The sequence below is a fragment of the Tetrao urogallus genome, assembly GCF_951394365.1.
Source record: "Tetrao urogallus genome assembly, chromosome: 5".
NCBI classification, from domain to species: domain Eukaryota; kingdom Metazoa; phylum Chordata; class Aves; order Galliformes; family Phasianidae; genus Tetrao; species Tetrao urogallus.
The window spans coordinates 36,703,374-36,726,125 of record NC_136818.1 but is presented as its reverse complement, the minus strand read 5'-3'; the positions used below and the strand labels follow the sequence as shown (position 1 = coordinate 36,726,125).

Below are 22,752 nucleotides of genomic sequence, written 5' to 3'. Positions count from 1 at the left end.
GAATGCTTAAAGAACCACACGTAAACGATGTTATCTACACGGGACTTTGAAATACAGTGAACAGAAGTGGTTCTCTCTCAAGTATTCCACCTTCCTTTTATATAGCTCATGCTTTACCAAATGGATGTTAACTGCTTTCATCGTGTGTCACAAAGCCTTTCTCCTAAGTCAAGAAGTACATCCTGTTGCAGAAACAGACAATGTTTGCTGTTCTATGTCATGGAAAAAAAGTCTTAAAATATGCCTTGCTCTTTGCACATTTGTAATCAAATGGGAGTACTGTATGAATGCTGTAGAACTGCAGAACAGATGGATCAACAGTGCAGAGATGCCTATCAGTGTTCTTCCTTTCTATCAGTACATCTGAAAAATAGCCAGCAGAGGGATAGCTTTCCATGTGAACAGTGTTTTGCACTGTGTTGATGATCTGTATGCAAGTATACAGTGAAATATTTACAGAACAGCTTATTATCCAGAAAGTAATAATCAGCAATACAGTATTTAAACTTAATGGTTTTCATTATTGCTCCTATGAATTGACTTTAGATGTAGTGATAAGGCTAAGAAAAATCTGCAGTTCTGTTCTTAGAAAAGAAGTGGATGTGAAATACATGAGTATAATCCTAGACCTTAAGGCCAGGGCTTTTATTTGTGGGATACTAGAAAACAGAGATCAAGAGCTTTAGAGCTATGTGACTGTTAACAATTTCCTTAGACCTGCTTTGTGTAGTCGCTTAGTAGCAATAAGTTTCTTTGAGCAGTCGTGTTAAACAGAGGCTGTGTTCTCTGATCAAGTACTGCACTGTGGTGTTCATGTCGCTTTCCAGCCACAAGTGCTAGCAGCATCCAGCACCTGCCTGCTCAGTTAAAAGTATTCTACAGCCTCTTGATATTTTTTTTTCTACTGCTGGTATTTTTAGAGAAGGAGGGGTTAGCCTTTTTTGTTTGTTTGACAGACTTGGCTTTGCTGACATTACAGTTGTTTTTCTTTGAAATACCTGACTGGCCGCATTTCTGAATGGAGCATGATTCCATTTGGTTCTAACATTTGATGGCCTTTTTTTTTTTTTTACTACTAACATAATCTCTGCAACACAACAGTTCGTGGTGACTTCAGAAACAGCTTTATATGAAGCATAGCATTAAAGACAAAGAGCAACAGTGCTTAGTGCTGTAAACTGTTTTAAGTTTTGCTGGCTGAAAAAGGTGCTGAAACATGATGATCTCATCAGTACCTTAGAAGTGTGTTTGGTCAGTGAGGGACTGACACGTTTAGGTATTTAGGAGGTATTGCTGCTGTTCCACACCAAAGCTTCCTTAAAAGCTTCCTTTTCTTGTGGATCCAAAGATGCTTTTGGTAGCATTTAAAGGATTATAGAGGCCTCTCCATTCTTTATTTTAGGGAAATAATATTTGACTTTAGTTTAGTTTAGGTTATTATTTATGCTGAAATACGGCAGCTAAATAAATCTTAATCTGAAAATACTCTGTCTAGACATTTAGATTGAGTCAAAAGGTGTCAGAGGTATGACACCTGAAAGATGCAGTAGAAGCTAATAGGTTGATGGAGTTAATCAATTATACTTTGCAATTGCGTTTTGTCTCTTGCTGTAAGATAAGTGTGCCACTGCCTGAGAAAATCTGTGATTGCTGGAAATTGTGGAATGTTGTTATTAGATTTAATGGAGGTATTTTCTTCTAACAGTATTCAAGAAAAGACAGTGTGTATTTCTGTCAAGAATAGGTGTTCAAAACACAAGTGTCTGGTATTGGCGTTATGTTTAGCTTTGAAAATAGGAAGATTCAGTTCTGCTCCGTATTTGTTTAGAAAACATTCTTCCCCATTCTTTTTTTCTTTTCTGAATAAATTGGTCTTTTAATCCTTCAGTCAAGCCTACATTTAGAGGAGCAGAGTTCTTAACTTCCTGATGTTTAAATCAAGATACTACAGGTTCCCTACACCTTTCCTTTGTGATTAACTTTTGATCAATGTGACATGAGTGCTGGAACAAGATAGTTTAATAGTTTAACATCATCTTCCCACAAAGTTTCCTCTGAATTCCAACTGAGTAAAATCAGTTTTAAAATGCAGGCAGAATAATAATGAATAGAAAATTACTTGGAGATTTGCATAGGTCCAAGGTAGGAAATTGCTTTAATCTTTCTATCTAGTGCTGTTATCAGTATCACTGACCTAAGATGAGTATAAAGATGATTAGTTGCTGTAGTCTCAGGTAAGTCTGGTCTTGGCCTTACGGAGAAGTGGCTGCTCACTGTATCAGATGTTGTATCTAATACAAATGTAGCAAAGCTTTGAAGTAAGCCTCTATGGCAATGGAACAAAGTATATGAAAACACCTCAATTTGTGGTTTTCTTGTAGGATATCTTGAACAATCTTGATTCCTGTGATCTTGAAGATGATGATCTCATGCTTGATGTAGACCTGCCTGAAGACCCACCTCATGATAAAGGTTAGTTGAGTACCCAAGTGTTTTTACTGTCAAATTGCATTAGTTGAATTTTATTCTTCTGACTTCTTCAGTAAGATGATGCTTGCTTCAAAAAAATTTTTTTTTAATTTAGTTAGCTTTTTTCTTTGCTGAAATGCAGGATTTAATACAACAAACTTCAAATCTGAATCTACAAAACTTACTGCCTTTTATAAAACAAGAAATAAACAAAAGTAAGCCAACCAAACTTTGTTGCAGACTGCCTTTAAGCTGTTGGAGGTTTGAAGTTTATTTTGTGGTAACTTAGGCCTTCAGTCCCCTGCATCAGCTATGTTTGAAAACGTTGCTACAGATTTTACTTTTTAGCTTTGGTGAATGACAGTGTAATATATTTTTTTTTAGGTAGTTTTTTTTTTTTTTAATACAAAATAACAACTATATCCTAATATATTCCATATGACTCTGTAACAGTAGCCTTAGGTTTTAAATTGCAATATATTAAAGAATCTTCTATTCTGCTTCTGTTGTCAAGTTCTGGTAACCTTTTAATGGAGACTATAGATGCCACTAAAATAGTACAAATTCATATCAGAATGAACTGGTTCAGGTAAATAATGCCATCATTCTTTATCAAATCCTATCTGGAGAGTTGCAGGCATTTGGTTTTGGTCATTCCTGACCTGCTCTTAAGAATTGTTTCTGGCTGTTGACCAAAGGTCTGACCTACACTTCCCATTTCAGTGGAGGCCAACGTGTCTTAAACTGAACAGAAACATTGGATGTGGACCACAGTAGTGCCCTACCCTGTACAAATGACACTGAAAATTTTGGGAGCTTTCTAAACCTTTTTTAGCTACCTACTTAAATATCTTTGTGTGTTTTTCTAACTTTCTAAAGGCATGAAGATATTGGGTTTTTTTGTTTTTTTTTTTTTTCTGTGATTTTTCTTCCTTTCCCATAGCCGTGCCTTCTCCAAATGATTTTTTTAGACCTGAAATATTACGAAGGCTGACCTAATTTCTGCTGCAGATCACTTTTAATGTGTGCTTGTTACTAAACTTGTTGATACTTAGTGATGATTGTTTGGTATAATTCAGCTTTTCAGCCCAGATGCTTAAGATTTTTATTGTCATTGTCTGGAACGAATGAAAAACCAAGCATAGGGGATTGCTCACAATGCCAGTGGTTATGCACTAACTATTCTTTCAATAATGGTAATTGTTATCTTGTTGCAAAAACTCAGAAGCAATTATAAGGGGAAGATCAAGTTTTTGGTAAATTTCCTTGTTTATGAAACATGCAATGCATCTGCATCAGCAATTCCATTTAAAATTAATTTGAAAACTGTTCAAAAAACATGTATTTTGAAGATGAATGTTTGCCACAAACATTAAAAATTAATTTGCCATTCAATCTAGAGACAGGTGATATACTGTTTTTACTGCTTTCTTAATTGCATCACAATAATAAATCTGTACTCACGCTGCTATTCAAGTGTCAGTGGTGTTCATTTAGCTGGAATATATCATGTAACTACAGCAATCTGGGCTGACTGAGTCAGTGGTTCAGGTGAAGAAAGTAATGTTTGGGATCAATGTTAGTTAATTACTACTTTTTTGCTTTTTTTTTTTGAAGTGAAATTAATGTGGAATAAATTAGATATCTGCGCCATAATTGCTTCTCTGCTGAAGATTTGGTGATTTCAGAATAGCCTGAAACTGATTCATCTTATGCTTTCCCTTCAATAAATAGGACTACTGAAAAAGTGAATTTTATTCTGTTAATATTCTTGTGCTTTTATTTAACATCTCAGTTTGTTCTCCAAAGCAGAAAAATGTGTCATAACTTACTGGAGGGTTATTTTGCTTTGACCTATTTGGACTTTCCTGCAGTGCAAGCTGTAGAAGGATACCTCTGAAGGAAAACAAATATTCTGTTATTTTAAGTGTACAAGTTACTTTATTACCTAAATTTTGGTTGTTATTGATCTAGTTGATGTAAAAAACAAACAAAAAACCCCAAACAAACAAACTAACAAAAGACTGAATTGTACGATATGAGCACTTGTTTTGTTTGGCAGCGCTCCTTGCCGACCCCTTTTCCATACTTGTGTGCAGCTACAGTGACGTCAGCCTATTAGACTCCCCAGGTCAACAGAAACTCCCCTTGTTTCATTTTGGAGTCCAGGATGCTGCTCGGACACTATTTATAGCAGCCGTTCTAGTTCAACAAGTATGCAGTGTGTGAGGATGGCAGCCTTAAATCACAGGGTAAAACTGGGCTCCCTTCCCACCAAGGCGCAGGCTGGGAGCGCAGCAGGAAGGAAGGCCTGTTTATGAGCGTCTCACACGGCTATGGCTGAGTAGGCAGCCGAGCAAAACAATGTCCTGTTGTGTAGATTGATTCTTCTAGCAAAGGACTGACGATGTGAGGAGAAGCTCGTTGGGTGAGTGAGAGAGACAGTGTAATGGCAGGAGAGCGTTTCAGGACTCTGCTGTGCCTGACGGCACGGGCAGCGTTTGTTTTGGCTTTGTTTCTAGTGGCTTACGAGCTGTTGCCAAATACAGCATTTGCTCACTTCAGAAGTTTGTGGAATTTCCTTTGCTTTGCAGAAGTTAGTGCTTTAAAGAGATGATTTGGTTTGCTTGTTTTAAATTGTGCTTATTGTCCTGGTAACTAAAGTTTAAAATTCTTTCAAGTAGAAACAGAGGAGTTTCTAGAATGCGATACGTAGGCATATTAAGTAATTGTTTTGTTCTGTAACAAAGTAGTGACCTTTTTCTAAAATAACCATATTTCTGTTTGTCAGTTGTTATAACTTCTTAAAAAACTGAAGATACTGTCTATAAGAGAGGAATATGTTCCCTCAGATTATTTGGATACTTTTTCCCATTCCTGTAGCCCTATTTCCTTCAAATGATTTTCTTAGACCCGAAATACTTTAAAGGCTGACCTCGAATTCTGCCACAGGTTACTCTTTTTCTTCTTAAAAGTTTTGTATGCTAGTAAAATCCCAACCTCATTACAGAGATCTGCTTGACTGTTCTTGGGAGGGGGGGGAAGAAAAGCACTGCATCTGCTATCAGCAGGTAGTAAACATTTTATTTACATGATTCTGGAGAACAAATTCTATATATTTTTCTAATTTCTTTTCCCTGCAGATGAATGTGAAAATATGAGCCGTTATGATAGACAAGACAGAAATGCTAGGCAACATCAGGAAGGATTCTGGAAAAGAGCACCACAGCAGCGGTGGAATGCACAAGATCACTATCATCTTGGTCATACTGAGCACTATATTCATGGTAAAAATGATTTGAACAGGTAAAGGATTTTTCTTTTCTCTTCCTGTTTTGAGAAATCTCTTTTGTCACTAAAGAATGTCAAGTGATTCTGGGTAGTGTCTGTGGATAGTATGCCGAAGTGATAGCACCACTGAGGTTTGTAATGATTTCTTTGTGAAACTCAGCTAATTGAAATGAGAATGTTTTAACTTGAGCTGGAACCTACTTGGAAGTGTGGTTTGTTATTTGTCTTCACAGGGTACTGTAAATGCTTGCTTAAATTACTGTATCTGTGTGAAAATTAGTGTCATGTTAATTTCATGTTTCAAGTGTGGACAGTTTTTTACTTCATTTTTAAAATAAATTTAGTCCTATAGATCTTGTAGGCTAGCTTGCATAAATGAACTTGTAGAAATTGTGATGAGCCAAGTGGTTTTAGGGTCCTGTAGTTGTTAGCCTGTGAGAGATTTATGCGAGTGGGAAGGAAAATGAAAAAGCACTGGCATTTTCTGATTCTTTTTTTCATTTGTATACTACAGCACATAAATATAGCCCATGTTACATAAGTTTGTGTTACTAAATGCTCCCTAGCTCTAGTTTGTTAGCCTTCTGTGTGTGTGTGTGTGTGTGTGTGTGTGTGTGTGTGTGTGCATCTATATATAAATATATGTATAAATAGATATATGTTTATTTTTATCAGGGAATCAAGCTACCTAGAGTCTTCTGTTGGTCACTTTGAAAGCTATGGCACACCAAATTTTTACCAGGCTCCTAGACAGCTGGTGAGCTTACCGGAGAATACTGTGATGCTGGATGAGATGACACTTCGGCACATGGTCCAAGACTGCACAGCTGTGAAAACTCAGTTATTGAAACTGAAGAGATTACTGCACCAGGTGAGCTGCTTAAATGGAATGAAAGCCAATATGTACAGCCCAGATGGGCTGGTCAGCTGGTCCTATTAGACTGCCATTTTCTGCACACATTGATTTTTACAGTGTTTAAGAAAGCATACACTTTTCATATTTTAAAGTAGCACTTTTCTGACATTTCAGCACTTTACTGAATACAAAAATACTGGTATTCTGCTTCTCTGTGGAAATAATGGGAAATTAATCAGTAGATATGAAGACAGTCTTTTGTTTAATAAGATCCTGAAAAGCTAGGAATAAAAAAAAAAATAAATCAATCATATTGACTTGGCAAATGCAAATTTGTTCAGTGGTAGTAGCTTTTTCTTTTAATAATAATCATGAAAAAAGCTTTGTGTTCTTCACTCTTTTAATCATTGCTATTTCAGCAGGAAGCTCTGCAAGTCCTGCTAGGTCAGCTCTTTTGGAAGTACTGAAACTTAACCTTACCTATGTGTTGTCATAAATTTTTAGAGCTTTTTCATTTCACCTCTGCTTGACTGAGAATCTTTTGGACCCATTTACCTGTTAGCACTGAAGAATGTGTGATATTTTCTTTGTTTATTGCAGTTTTTCTCTTAACAGCACAATATAACAAAAAGAAACTTGTGCCTTAAAAGTAAAACACTGCAAAACAAAAAGCAACTCAGTCGTGAGGCTAATGGGAGGTTATGACTCTGCCTTTGAGAAATGTGAGCATTTCCTTCCCATGGTAACCAGGAATGCTAGAGATGTTTTTCCAGTGATGAAATCAGGGGTACAATTGTACAAAAAATAACAGCGTTAGGGAGGATGTGTTCTTAGGGCCTCGTGTCGGAGCAGCAGGCAGCATAGGCTGTGCTTTCCAACAGCCTCAAGCGTGTGATGAGTGTACGAGGTAGCAGAGGACTTCTTAGCCAGAGCTCTTAATGCCTTTAACACAAGGATAATGAAACAACTAGGCAAATGATGTGTGCTTGAAGTTCAATGTGTAAAGGTGTGCAAGTTAGAGCCAAATAGCATGGGGCCTTGCAGAGTACTGTATTTGAAGTCTTGGTCTAATTTATAATAGGCTTCTCAGTAAAGTGACAAGTCATCTTGTTTAAAAACAAAAACAAACTTAGAAATTAGTTATTCCTAACTTGTACATTCTTAATCTGCTGCTGCTTTTGCCAAAAGTTTGATTTCTACCACTGTTGCTGTAAAAGTTAGTTTTGTAATAAGAGCACTAAAAGCTTTGCATATTTTTTCCCCCTTGATTATGAATAAAGTTTGTGTAATTGTTCTCCAACTGAGCACTGATCAAGGACTAGAACTCAGTTTGGGTCATGTGGCAATCTTATGGTGTGTAGAAAAGCAAGATGAAGTCAGAGCTCCTCTCAAGTGCATGCTTTAGTAAAGGAAGCAAAAGTTCTTAAAGGTGGCATCTATGGTATGAAATGTGCAAACGTTACGTTTCTAGATTTGATTTTAGGAATGTTTCTAATTGGGGTGGGAGTAGAGCTATATTCAGATCTCAGGTGTGAGAAATTTTTTTTTCTTAAAGTTGTATTTGAAGTTGTTATACAAGTGATAAACTGTGGTATGCCGTACTACAGAGCATAGTGCATAACAAACGTATACCTAGGAGGCTCCTGGAGAGACTCGTGCTGTTCTGCATTCATTGCTGTGACTGTAGTTCATATTGCCATATTTAGAGTATCTTTAAATAACAGAGCTGCATCAACATGGTTTCATGTTGTGTTCAGCATTCTGCCTGCAAGAATAAGGAGTTAGAGCAGTTGAGCCTTGTCTGAACTCTTTGTTACCAGGATAGCAATGCCAGCAGTTCACATGCTGTCTGCTTGCTTCTCACGTGCTGCTATCATTCTATCTTAAAACACTGAAGTACCAATTGGGGGGTTTATTTTATGCAGATTTTTTGGAAATCTTTACTGTGCTAATTGTGAACTTCTGTAATTTTGCAGTTATGTTGTATGGACTTACACAGAGGGAACAATGTACCTTCTTGCACTAAATGCAGTTTAATTATTTGCAGGAAGATGTTGAGCTGCTGGCACATGTTCCTACGTAAAACTTAACTGAATCACTAACTTTCTGTTGTAAGCAGTCAGTGACTAGTAGTAAGTGGCATCTAGAATTTAAAGCCTCTTAAATAATGGCTAAGGTACTTCATTTGTGTGCCTAATAGTAAATATGCTTTACTTTGATCTTAAAGGTAGCTTGCTTCTTCCTCAATTTCTTAAACTTGCTGCTCTAGATTGAGGCTACAGAAGTAATATGCCACTGCTTCCTTAATTGTCTCACTCCAGGTGCACTGGAGCCTTTGATAGGTAAGGGCTGACCATCCTCTGTATAATTCCTCTCAGAAACAGCAGCAGTGATGCTCCCCACCTTGTCTTATCTCAAATAAGCACTTGTATTTCAAGGAGGACTAAAACATGAAGTGTGTGTAGGCTTATGAAAATGTTTCTTTTCAATGTAGCTTTCGTTAATGGAAAAGAAATTTTGTTTTTCAAATACTTGTTGTCATATGCTGTAATTGTAACAAATACTTGTTGTAATATGTCAGATATGAATGTTTCAACTGTATGAGCAAGTGTGAATGGGGAAAGGAAGTCTGGTGTAAAATTTCCAAGTGTGCCAGTATATTTTTGCTGAGGGATTAAACCCGTAAGTCACTTGAGTTCCTTTAAAGTATATAATTGTGTTCCCTTTGATTCTGGTGAGATCTGTCAGAGATATTTTCCTTTGTCACAGCAGTCCTGAAAACCAGACAGCTACAGACTTAATTGATAAAATAAATACAAAGGCTTCTCTTTGTTGTGTATAACTTGTAACTGTGGTGGTGGTTTTATTTTTTTCTTAACCATGAGATAGTTTGCCTCACTGATTAACCTCGGCTGGATTTGACAGTTGTGTATTTAAGTCAGCAACTAAGTGCACTCTTTCTGGGTGCATCTTTAATTTTTTAATTGGAAGTTTCACTTTTTAGGAATATAATGACGTCTGAACTGCATGTGTGCAGTTGCTCAGTGGTTGTTAAATTTTCAGAGAGAAAAACAGAGATGTTAAATTTTAATCATGATTTCAGTAACTTTTACTAGCATGGACACTTTTGAAAGTCAACTTTAAATGCAGTCTTACATTGTGTAATTTAAAAAGTCCATGAAATAAATCCTTCCTCTGTCAAAATACTATGTAGTAACTCACCTTATATTACACACTGGCAGTTTAAAACCATCTTCAGATGGAGTTAAGAACTGTAATGGATTTTGCTTCATCTAGAGGAGGAAACAAGTAGTTAACTAATATTTTGCTATGCTGTTTTCTGAAGTTGGCTGTTTTCTGGAGTAAATTCCTAGCTGAAAGATGCTACTGTCATAGGAACGTAGTTATTATTTCTCTGTTACTACCCAGTAGGGGAACTGCAGAATGTTCTGAAGACTGTCATTGTTTGTCTTCTGGTTTTGTGTATTTTGAAACTGTAAGCTAAGTGATAGCTGGGGAAAAAAAAAAAAAAAAAACCAAAAAACAACAAACCAACAATGTGGGACACTGGAAATATCTGCTGTGTATTGCTGTAGGGTTGTGCTGTATATTAGGAATGGGTGGTGATTAGCTGTTACGTAGTCCTGCAACTTGTTGTTACTAATATGAAGGGAACTTAATCATGCCTAGCCATTAGTAATAACAGTAGAACAGAAATGTACAATTACTTGAGAATGTCTTGTTATATATGCAGAAACCTTTCACACAAATTACTTTCAGAATGCACCATCTGTATTACATAGCAGATTTTTCCAGCTGGCAAGTGAATCTTATAGGATCTGTCCAAATGCTCATCTGCTGACTCTCCTCTAAATCATTACTTTTTGCTTCAGTGGAAAATGGAGGACTAATGGCATTAACAGAATAAGGTCTTGGTTTATACTGGGAAAAATTAGTTGGAATTTAGTGCTCTGTAGAAAAACGAGTACCGATAGGAATCTGCTATACTTTGAATACAGTACAAAATGCAGCACTACTAATTTAGTTTTCCTCGCTCTTTCTGAGACATGATGGAAGCACAGACAGAAGAAATAGTCAGGACCTTGCACTTACTCAAGCAGGAACTGAATTAAAACAAAGAAAATGAATATGGGGAGCTGAAGTTTGAGAAAGTAAGGGAAGGCGAGCTTCAGAGCCTGAATTAACTTGAAGTGTTCAATTACTCTGCAGTGTGATTAAGTGCAGTAAAAAGGTGATCAATAAGCTGACTAATACTGGATGGTTAGACTGTCAGTACTTTTAATGAAACACAGTGACTTGAGCTCAGTGATTTGAAGGAATTGAGTGACATTTAAAGAGGAGCTACCAAAAGAGAATGACAAGTCAGAAATGAAGTAAATTAGAATAAATTAGAAGCCTGGGAAAATCAGTAGCCAACGAGAGAGTGAATAAGATAGGGCAGAATGTGTGTAATTGTAAAATAAATAAAAATAATTGTTTTACTGTGCAGCCAACATGAGAAGAAAATTTTGACAGTGGAAGCAAAGTGGAAATTGTTGCACTGAGGAAGATAAAATGTGTGTCCCTACGTTGACAAGGTCTGAGCAAACTACAGAATAATGTGGCTAAGGCTTATAAATCAGCTTAAGTTCAGGGCTGTGCCTCACTCAGTGATTAGGAGTCTGTCTTGAAGTTAGTTAGTGCTGGTGCAGTTTTGGGTGTTACAGGATATTTCACATTAGCTGGATAGGGAGTTTGTTGATGTGGTTTAGATGCAGCATGCTCTTTAACTCTGCGCAACTACTGATGGGAATTCACAAGGCCAGTTCTGTAAATAGTCCTTTGTAATCTTTTTGAATTTGGCCAGTAAAACACTAGATGAAGGCAAGTGAATTATTTGCTTAGACTGCTAGAAAACTTGAGCAGCAGTGTATTTCCCTAACCACAGTTTCTAGTTGCAGATGCTCCTGCCACCATGTCCTGCCTGTATGGAATTCTCTGTGGATAAAACACAGCTTAGTGCAGGTGCTTGCTAGTCCCAGAAAGGGGATGGTGGGTGGATTTGTCTACAGCCTGCCAGTTGGCTGTTCCTGTGTGCTGTCTGAGCTAAAAGCTACCTTCCTCACTGACCCACTTTGTTAAATAACTGGTGCTAAATTATGGAATTTGAAATAAGGGTTCAGGCTACTGATGATTTGTGAAGTAGGAATGCACTCAAGAGAAAGGGGAAATGTGGTGCTATGGAGATGTGTTTGGTTAGGTGGATTTTGTTTGTTCTTCTTTAGTCCTGATTTTTTACTAAAACCCTTAAAAACAAGGAGAGCTAAAGAAATAGGCAACACAGCAAAAAAAAAAAAAGGCATGTCGTAGCTTCAGACTGTTGGTTACTATCTATTGGGCTGTTGTTTTAACAGTGTTTGGTGATAGACAATTGAAACTGTGACGTTCGTGGTAATATTTCAATGAAACCAAAGTCAAATGCACATTAAAATGTCAAGTGGTAAGCAGGCAAATAGCACCCTCTACTTGATGAACAGTTTTCTGTTGGCTTATTTACAATAATGCTGAACTAGCAAATGAAGCTACTCAAGTGATCATTTTGTAGTGCAGGAAACTTGGACTCTTTCTGTAATCTGCTTGAGAATCAACAGCCTAAAAAGCCTTGAAAACTTTGTTATTTTTCAGCTTTTTCATGAGCTGTAGTTGTTACAGTGCTCAAAAAATTCTCCACTTGAAATTATGTTCCTGGCAGTATATTTTTTTTAAAATCCTGCATGTTGAAAACACAGCTTACATTGTAAGGACCCACAAGATAATAACTGAAAATTAATTTGCTTCTAATGAATAGAGTTTACTACTTAATAGAAGAATCCAAAATATGTCAGTGTAATGAAAGCTATGGCCTTCAAGGTTTGAGCTTATTTTTCTGTGAGTCAATGTAGGAGTTGTCTTCTAGAACACAAGAGAGAAGGGTATTCTTTCAGAAGTTCTACCTGTGATCTTACATGTACATTTAGCTGAAAAAAAAACCTGCATGGAAGATAGTGCAGAGAAATACTAAAATGTTACAGATGTTGTAGGAATGCTGTAACATCTGTTGACATCAGTTTTCAAAAAAACAGGGGTAATTTTTTTTTTTTCAGGACCAACTTTGTTTTGAATGCTCAGTGATTATAGGGAGTTTGTGTGGGTGTTTTTTCCCACTCCCTCAACCTGTTTCCTTTAAGTCATTGTTAATAAGTTTGGGATGATTTTCTAAATCTTGCTGTTGTATTTTGTAAGTTTCCAGCTGCAGACTTCCAGCTCTAATTCTGTAAACCACTTTCAGACACTTCTCAAAGCTTGTGGTTACCCCCAGTTTGTTGCACAGGGACCACCCAAAACTGGGCACATGCTGCAGTGGATGCTGCTGTTGACTGAAATAGTGAGAAATTTCCAGTAAATGTGACTGAACTGAAAACCACTGCAGATTCAAATAGATTGCTGAGGAAATATCAAGCAAAAGGTGTAATCTGACACCTGCATTGATTGTCAATTGCTTGATTGCTACTTGAGAACCAGCTTGATTAAATATATAGATACATATTTCAGGTTATGAAAATGAATCTCTAGCTAAAGACTCTCCTTACATGGCTAAATGTGTCAACATGTACAGCGTTAGTCTCTTAGCCTCATGCCTACAATGGAAGTACTGTTTGATTATAACCAACAAGAAAGTTAGAATGTATTGTTTGATGTTTTAATTGATATTGCAGCCTTAAATCTGGGAAATAGTAACAAACATTGCTATTTCTTTTCTCCCCAATGCTGCTGTTTCACAAAAGCAGTTTTCTGCTAAGGAAATTAAAATGTTTTATCCTTGCTTGTTTTAAGTTACAGCTTGTTTGTCAGTATGCTTGGTAAGCATTTGATTTTGATATGCTTAATAAGCCATCTTGAGTTGCTGTTTTGCTGTTTTTTGCATTCATTGTCCATGTTTGGCACAAATGAAATTAGTTCAACTGTTCTCAATGCAAATTCATGGTATACTGAATTATGTATTCTACTATTGTAAAAACAAAACAAAACAAAAAAACCCAAAACCTGAGCACAAAATAATGCCATACAAACACAAACAAAACAAAAAGCAAAACAAAGTCAAACAAAAGCATCCAGTTGAGTTAAAAGCATCAGCTTAGAAGCTTTTATAGGTAACTGCAAGGTGTAAGGTTTTTAACTGTATCACAAACCTAGGGTTTGAAGTGATATGTTCTGTCCGAGTTTCCCAAAGTTGATGTCTTGGTGCATGATTTCTAGGCAACCAAAAATAACATGCATTAAACCAGTTACACTGTTTTGCAAATTCTTCTTTGTTCTAATTCCTGCCCTTTTTCAGGTACTTGGAAAGCCGCCTTATTCATACTGCTTTCTTTCTCCTTTCTTGTTTTTGCAACACAATTGAGGAAAAAAGCAAAACAAGGAGATCTGCACAGATTAGTCCAATATGTGTTCACAATGGGGTACACAGTGATGGTGTTAGATTTGTGTTCTTTCCCACTTGCACTGAGATTATGGTATGTAATAAAATGATTAGAACAGGGGAAAGGGGATTGGTGCAGATGGACTTGGCTCTTGCTTTGCTGGTGAGCATCAGGTGCAGTGTAGGGTGTGAGTGCTTGAACTGCTAGAGAATGTGTGACTTACGCTGTTTGCATTGGGGTCATAATCTGCTGCTGTAGAACATCCTATTTGTCCAGTTTTGTGCATTGTATTGGTATTCTACAAATACCAGCTGTAGAGCTTTAAACGCTGTGAGGCTTTGTACATTTATTTTGCTTTATATTTTCCCATTCCCATATAATGAATCCTTCACAGTTCCAACTGTGACACTGATTATATTTTTTTCTGTGTGTAGTAATTTAAGTAGTTATTTAAAGTTGACAAATTTTATCAATGTTTTTTATTGTTGCTCCCTTACTTTAGCATTTTAGAGAAGTTTGGGATGAAGTAAGGTTCTTTAAGATATTACTGTGCAAAATAATGAAAAATATTTCAAAATGCTGTAGAACTATATATTGCAAATTACTGCTCCAAATTACTTCATCAGTCTGTCTCCTGCTGGTGGTCTGCCCAGGGGCACACAGCTGCTTGTGGATTGAATTAAAGTGCATGTTGGAAGGCTGAAACATATACCTTAAAGGGCATAAATAGGACTATTTTTTTTTTTCCTCACAGTCGATCTTTAGTATTTGAGCTGCAGTTTTATTTTGGTGATTTTTGAGGGAGGACTTGCTGGCTCAGACTTGCAGTGGTTTCAGACAGGTGATCATGTATGTGTTTTGTATTTCCTGTGGATGTGCTCTTAGTGTCAGTGCTTCGCAATATATCCAAGTAAAATTATCCTTTGATATCATTGCTGGTTTTTGCATTTCTCCTTATTGTGATTAGTTTCAGAACGAGAAGAGGAAAGAGTGCTTTTTCACACTAATAGTTTTTTCTAATTGTTATTTAGTTCTTGTGACCATGAAATAATTTTGTATTTGCTTGCACAGTAGTAAATGTTACTACTTTTAATGAAGAACATTTAGCTGAAGTATCTTGGCTGCATATTTTGGTGTTACTTAGACATATTTGAAAGGATCTAAAGGAAATGAAGCTTTTAAAATGGCACAGCATCACTATTTCATCCTGATTTAAAGCATTTGAATACGATGGCCAATTTTTGCACAAAATCGATGTTTTGACATAGCTGCAGCTACTTTGTGAGGAGAGGTTGTTCATGGCTCTGGGCAGTATACATGCACTGCTGCAAAGCAGGCTTTTGTATCAGAGAAAGGAAAACAGGAGAACTAACAGGGAGGGACTTCAGGTGCTGTAACAGGCCTTTCAGAGAGATGATGTATTTATATCTTTGAAAAGGGGTTATTTAAGCAAATACTTTGACAGTTTGTTCTTGTTCTCTGTCAGAATGATGAGAATGTGTCGCTCCAGGACATCTCACATTCGATACCATCAAGTCCAGAACCACAAGAACCTGAGTCAACTTATTTTAAGGTAAATGGCACCGATTTACTCCTCAGAATAAGGGATACAAACTTGTTTGTATTTGTCTTGTAAAGTAGTGCTTCTTCTATCTATTAAAACCTACCAGATATGTGTGTATCATAGAATCATAGAATGGCTTGGGTTGAGAAGGACCAGAATGATCATCTGGTTTCAACCTCCCGCCATGTGCAGGATCACCAACCACCAGACCAGGTGCCCAGAGCCACATCCAGCCTGGCCTTGAATGCCTCCAGGGATGGGGCATCCACAACCTCCTTGGCTATATGTATAGACTATCTGAGTTTTCTTTAAGTGGAATGGTTTATTCGACCTTCTAAAATACTCGCAAATGGCAGTACAGTTAGGTAGTTAAAATAACTTTGCTTTTCTATGTTAGTAGCAGTCCTGGGAATTATCAGCTTTAGAGTAACGTCTGAAAGATTTTTCTCACTATTTGTTAACTGTTAAAGTTAGAAAAGGCCAAGTTTCCTTTGAAGCATAATAATACTATAATTATGTACTTTGATTTTCTGTTGGCTTGTATTCCATGTTCCTTAGATGGTCTAATACTACTAATGCAAGTACCACTAGAGGTAGTGTTTGATGGTTAGGGCTTTTTTCTCTGTGATCCTACCTTTTCATACAACAGATGAGTCATCATCAGAACATCAAAACTGCAGATGATTTACTTACAGGCTGCAAATTTAGTGAGTTGGCTAATTTTTATTTATTTATTTTTTTTAAAAGACTTCAAGTTTCTTTGTTCATAAGGTGTACTCCTTACCACATCTCACCATGCAAATAAGATGAAGAAAGATTGTGCTAATGTTACTGCTAGGGCTCCATGAATCTCTGCTGTATGTCCTATAGAGCTGTTGATTTAGATTGTGGCCCTTAGGGAAAAACTCATATTGCCTAATGCTTTTTGTAGACAGAAGACTTATTGAATGAGATCAGGCAGCTTAAAGATGAATTGAAGAAGAAGGATGAAACAATCAACCAATTAGAGCATCAACTGGTAAGTATAATTTTTAATGCTTAACAAAATCCTAAGGAAGCACTGCAGAGTGCAAAGTGAATAGGTATTTCTTATGAAGACTTTAAAAGGGATAACCTTGTAGTTTTTACCCTTTTCTGAGGGGGTCTTTCATTCAGGAGGCCAGTCATGATTTGTATTTTTTTTAATATTGAGCAAATAAATACAAGGTGTTGCTCTGAAACCAGGGGAAACTTACAGATCAGGTTCAGACGAGCAAACATTCTTAAGCAAAAGTATCATATAGCCATTCACTTTTTACTCCTGTTCTAGACTAATTTTGGATTTTGCCCTGTGTATTTCTGCATTGGCTTCTGTCAAACTAGTCCACTACAAAGTAGTCACATTTTCAAGCCATTTACTAAAGTTACTTAAGATAAATTACTTTTTAAGTTTACTTCAAACTGATTGTCTCAACTCAGTCTCAATCAAAAACATGGAGGAATAGCACAGAGGGAGGGAGTGTATGAACCCACTTAAGTGTGTTTTGGCTTTTCTAAGAACATGGCACATGGGAATAACTTTTTCTTCGAATTTCCTGTGCAGTCCATGCATTTTCCATGACAAATGATACTGTATTCTTATCATTGCTTTCAAATACCTACACATACTTTTTCAGTTATTGATAGTGAAACAGACTTGCATCACAGAATGTGCAAGACTGACATGGGGTATGAATTGTTCATTTTATAACAAATTTTGTAGTAGTTGCCATGTAACTTCCTTTGTTAAAGAGCAGAAACCTCTACAATGTTGTTCCAATTTCATCTCTTTGCATATGCTAATATGCAGTAAAGATTTTGTATGTGCTGTTATGTAGCCATTCATCATGATATGTGCAGTTACTGTTTTTAGGTGCATATGCATATATATGACAAATCTTCCAAGTGCTTTCCTCAGAAAGAGGAACAATCCAGGGGAGCAAATTGTTTGATAAGCAAACTAACACAGGGACCAGTACTTCATTTTTATCAGTGCATAATAGACACAGTAACCAAATACTGCCAGCAGGTATTAGGTGCTGGGTCGGAATGGTGCTTTCCAACAATCTTAATTAGCTATTTTCTAATAGTTCTCCATTTTCTTTCTTGGGGGGTGTTTAAGGCCAGTAGATGTAATTGCCAGAAGGACAGCCAAAAACCCACAGTGGCGAAGTGCGTGTATGCGGATAAATTCACACAAACTTCCTGGAGGAGGAGTTCTGTGAGTAGAATTTGTGACTTTTTGAGTTTCATTCCTCAATTTTATAGTTAGTGCATATGCACGAGTTTGCCATACTTAAGAGATTATGTATGCTGTTTATTAGTTTTTTTTAATCTGTATGTTCTTACTGCTGTGCTTAGCTTAAACATTCTTTTGCAGACCTAATCATGTTTGAAAAAAATAATTACAAACATTTATTTTAATATATGTAATTAAACTTCAGAATTCTCTCCTTAATCATCTTTTGAACATTTGTGTCATATTCAACCCAAGCTGTATATCTAACCATACATTAAGGCATTTTCTTATCTTCATTTTGAAGTTGGTTTTGTTTGAAGTTTAATTATTTCTGTGTGTGCATCTGAGGAAAAGTAACAGCATATTCTAACCTTAAGTCCCTAGATGTAAGCAACGAAAGTTACTTAATTTCTTCACAATCACATATTTGGAGAAATGGTCAAATTAAAAAAAAATGTTGGATGAATGTCAGCTTGACAGAGGACATCTTTGTTCTCATACGTTGTTGCATAGAAATACTGCTGCCACATACAAAGTTATTGCATTCTCAGTATAACTGTAAGGGAATACTTCAGACGGAATGTTGGTGGGGGGAGACAACATTTTTATTTTATGGGAACAGTTTTTTTCTGAATGATGAACAAGGCTTTTATCAATCGCCAGCAAGTAGTCTACAGATTGGTCTTCAGGTACTACTTTAGATAGAGAATCCTGAAAAATCATCTTTACAAGATTAAAAATGGGTTAGACTCTTCAGCTTCCTTTTACCCTGCCATAAGTTTTTTGATACCAAATTGTAATTAAGATGAATCAACCTTGCCGCCCGTCTAAAACTATTCTAAATATCTAGTGCTAGGGTAGAAATGCCACCTTATGGCATGCTCGCCACTTCCTAGTGAATCTTCTTTTCCATTGAGACCATGCTTTCCAACCTTCTGTTGTGTGATTAGAACCCAGGGTAAACGAAGCATAACCTTAAGTGGCTCTCTTTTTTTTTTTTCTTTTTGTGGCACCTCTGTTTTTCCACTAAGCACATGGAATGTCCTTGATGCTCATCCCATTCATTTCTGTTCTCCTGTACCTTTGGAGCTCTTGAGCTCATGTTTTTTTCCCAAGATTTAGTTTCATGTATGGTGACATGCATGTGATGTTTTTCCATACTGATACTGTTGCTGAGTTAGTGGCTATTGTTGTTTCCTTGGTCTTTTTTTCCTTATCTAATTTTCTGTATAAATTCAGAATCAGATTAGTAACTATTAGAAGTTAATTGCTAGGTGCAAAAGCTTTAATTTGAGCAATCTGTAGCGTTAATTGTTGAGACCAAGATATCGGGAGATGAAGGATGGAAGAGGCAGGTTAGTATTTCAGCTAAGAGCATTCAGTAGGCCCAATTATCTCTTTGGTCAGATAGAAGTATGTGTCTTCTTCAAAGTTCAGTACTTTTGTTCAGAAAGACACTTCATTGCCATACAGAAATCGTCAGGTTGTAAGGGAGAATGTCTATAGATTAAAAGAAAAATAACATAACCCATGCTATGTTCATGGCTGAGGGCGTGTGTGTATGTACGTACACATGTATGCACAAACTTACGCAATATAAGCTGCTTTTCAGGAACTGTTACTTGTAAATCATACAGCTCAAAGTTTGGGGCACAGTGTTTGCTTTATCTTCTGGCTAAATATACAGTATAAATATAGCAAGCCTTGGCACGAAGTCATTGTTGATCTGGAACTCAATGACATTGTCACTTGCAGTAGAAAGAAGAAACAAAAGACTGCATTTTCTTGAGGGATGAATACAGTAAAAGCAAATAGCAGGAGACAGGTGACAAAAATGTATTCTCACTAGAAGAAAGAGTCTTAAATTTTTTTTTGCTCTATTAACATTTTGTTCATTTTAAAATAATAGGCTTGAACTGAGGGTGCAGGCTGGTTAAAAAAAACAAAAAACAAAAAAAAAAAACAACAAAAAAAAACACAGCCAGGTGGTAAAAAAAAAAAAAAAAAAAACAACAACAACACAACAAAACAGGTTCATTGCATCTAAACATGATTTAAATCACAAATGGATATTGTTTATGGAAACTATGAAGGTTTTGTATAGGCTATGGTTTTAAAAATGAAATTATAATTGAATTTTTTGTAGTAGATGTAGAAATCAGAGGCATAAGCTTTTTGTATCTTTAAGTGTATTAATAATTAGCGAAGTTGATATTCAAAACAAAACTGTTTTGTTTCTTTCTAAGCTCTGACCTGCCAGTTACTTTATATGATGTCAAATATCAGAAGTTACTTCAGTTACATTGGTGTAACTTTATTCAGAAATTCTAGCAAAACTGATACTATAATTCAATTCATGAGACACAAGTCCTTGTACATACTATAATTTGCTGTGTCAGAAAGTACTTCGTATTTGTACTTAATGTAGTATTTCATAAAGAATGGACACCAGAATGAACTAGACAATACTGAGAGTGGAAATTAGCTATTAAGAGATCTCAGGAATGTAAAAACTATATGCAAGTTATTCCAAGTTTAGTCTCTGTTTAAAATAGCTAATAATCTTGCTAGCATTATGGTTTCCCTAATTAATAGACTTGTAAGTATCATTAATCGTATTCTTTCACAGATGTTTTTGTTTCTTTCTACGTTTCTTGAAAATGGCCCATCCTGATGTAGTAATGAATTTATCTGCGACCACAGTTTTGTGAAAGTAGCTTTCGGGTTTTTTCTACCTATTCAAAGATAAACATGTATGTAAATGTAAGCTATATAAATTTAGGTTTACTCTTCAAACTCATTTTGAAAGCTGAGCGATTGAGATTTGATAGTTAGCTATCTGTTGCCCAGCCACCCTCTGTTACATAGATGTTTTCCATGTAGTGTCCTGCTCAAAACTACATTCTGTAGTTTTATTGTCTGTACAGTCAGTGATAAATTAGGGGGAGCCATTATTTTTGGTTAGCTATCCTCAAGAGTAAAGTCTTCTGCAATTATTGACTGACAGAGCTGGATCGTGACGTTTCTGGAAGGACTTTATATGGATCTCATTTAATTAATTCACTTCTAGTCAATATGTGCCTCTTCTTTAGTTGTGATGAAAAATAGAAGTAAATAAAGCCTTGAAGAACATACTGAATATAAATTTGCCTGAACAATTCAGTGTTGGTGAAGAAAGCTTACAGCGTGGCATCTGTTGCTGCAACTGTCTGGCAGGTTTGCAGCGCTGTTTCAGTAATAATAAATACTTCTCCAAAATCAGGTTTATGTGTCAAGCTTTTGCTTTATATTGACAAATTATTTGGCTTCTAGGACTGGAAAGGTTGTTTGCAGATGCTGAAAATCTGAGCAAATAATGATAAAACCTTGAATTTAGATGAAGATGCCTGTAAAGGATTCTTACCCCTGAGATCAGTTCCTTAGCATCTTCTTAATTTGAATGTTCCCCCATGCCCTGGAACAGTAAAAATATAGTGTGGTAAGAGTTGATTTCTTCCTTTGTCTCAGAGAAGTAATGATAAGATCAAGTTTTGCTTCCTATATAAGCTCATTCACGTCTCTTTTAAAACACTGTGTGGGAGCATGTGTATTCTTGCTATATTTCTTCTTCTGCACTTTGTCTTTCGTTAGAATATTGTTCCAGCGCACTTTTGCGAAGCCTCTCACACAGTTTTAGTAAACCTTCATAATCATTTGGCTGCCTCTGTGTTCTGTTGTCATCTTTGAGTTTCTTCTTTCACCTTGGCCTTAGATTTTCGTGTATGCTTTGACTCTGCAACTGTTAATTCAAACCCTAGATGCTGAAGCCTAATCAGTGCGTGTTTATCTTCACATTTAGGACAGGTTTCTGCCGTTGTCAAGCACTTCTCTATTGTTCACTTGCTCTTCTGTTATACAAAGGTTGCTCTGAAAGTAATGCTTCCTATTTATTTTCATGGAAACTACAACAGCTACAAAGGGCACAATAACACTTTTTGATAGAGCAAGTTCTCGGCTACAAAACACCTTTTTTTTTCTTTTCAACATAGTTACTGCTACTAGCTGTACATTTTTGCCAACAACAAACAAAATCCTGCATGCCATGATCATAAAAATCTGCACCAATGTAAGTGGTGCACTGTCTCACAGCTGCTGTGATAGCTTTGTTGCTAAGAAAATATTGCCCACACAGTCTGTCATTCATTAGTCTGACCAGATAAAAGTCAGGAGGCCCCAAATACAGACTGATATGTTGGATGTGGTGGGACAGCCCAGCCAAGAATTGCAATGTTCTCCATGGTCTTCAAGCTGGTATGGGACCTGACTTTATCATGTTGCAAGAGAAAGGTTGCCACCTTCTCTGCCCTGACTCTGGAAATTTGAGCATTCAGCTTATTGTCACAATGTAGTAGTCAGAATTTATGGTTTGTCTCTGTTTCAGGAAAATCCAAAAGGATTGCCCCTTTCCTATTGCAAAAAATAGTGCACATCCCTTTACTTGCTGAGGGCTGAGCCTGGAACATTTTCTTTGATGGAGTTTACATGTCGTCACTCCATCAACTGCTGTTTTGACTCCAGCTTGTAGTGGCACCACATCTTGTCACCAGTAATCGCGATCCAGGAAACTCACCTTTAGCCTCATATTTGTTGAGTAGGTTCTGACAAACTTGCATATGCTGTTCTTTTTGTTCCTGCTGAAATGTTACCACCTAACCCCTCATTGTGCTCACATCCACTTCTCATCTCCATCAGTATTAAATAAGCATCAGTGAATGTGTGCCACTTGTTCCACATGAAGGAACTGAGTTCCATACCTGTGCTTCATCAGCACTTCCATGTCAGACACCATTCTGTCAGACTGCCCTTCTGCTGCCAT

The 22,752-nt window shown here is 36.6% G+C and overlaps 1 protein-coding gene across 3 annotated transcripts in view; it reads left to right on the top strand.

The window, feature by feature from the left end:
- The window catches only part of CCSER2 (coiled-coil serine rich protein 2), a gene marked incomplete at both ends in the record, with an annotated part of 50,585 nt that overhangs the window by 11,791 nt on the left and 16,042 nt on the right, over positions 1-22,752 (top strand). For all 3 annotated transcript variants that reach the window (XM_079536109.1, XM_079536111.1, XM_079536110.1), the window contains 6 exons: positions 2,382-2,472; positions 5,613-5,775; positions 6,436-6,631; positions 15,563-15,649; positions 16,572-16,658; positions 17,781-17,879. In XM_079536109.1, coding sequence (XP_079392235.1) covers positions 2,382-2,472; positions 5,613-5,775; positions 6,436-6,631; positions 15,563-15,649; positions 16,572-16,658; positions 17,781-17,879 — 723 coding nt within the window. The remainder of the gene's footprint in view (positions 1-2,381; positions 2,473-5,612; positions 5,776-6,435; positions 6,632-15,562; positions 15,650-16,571; positions 16,659-17,780; positions 17,880-22,752) is intronic.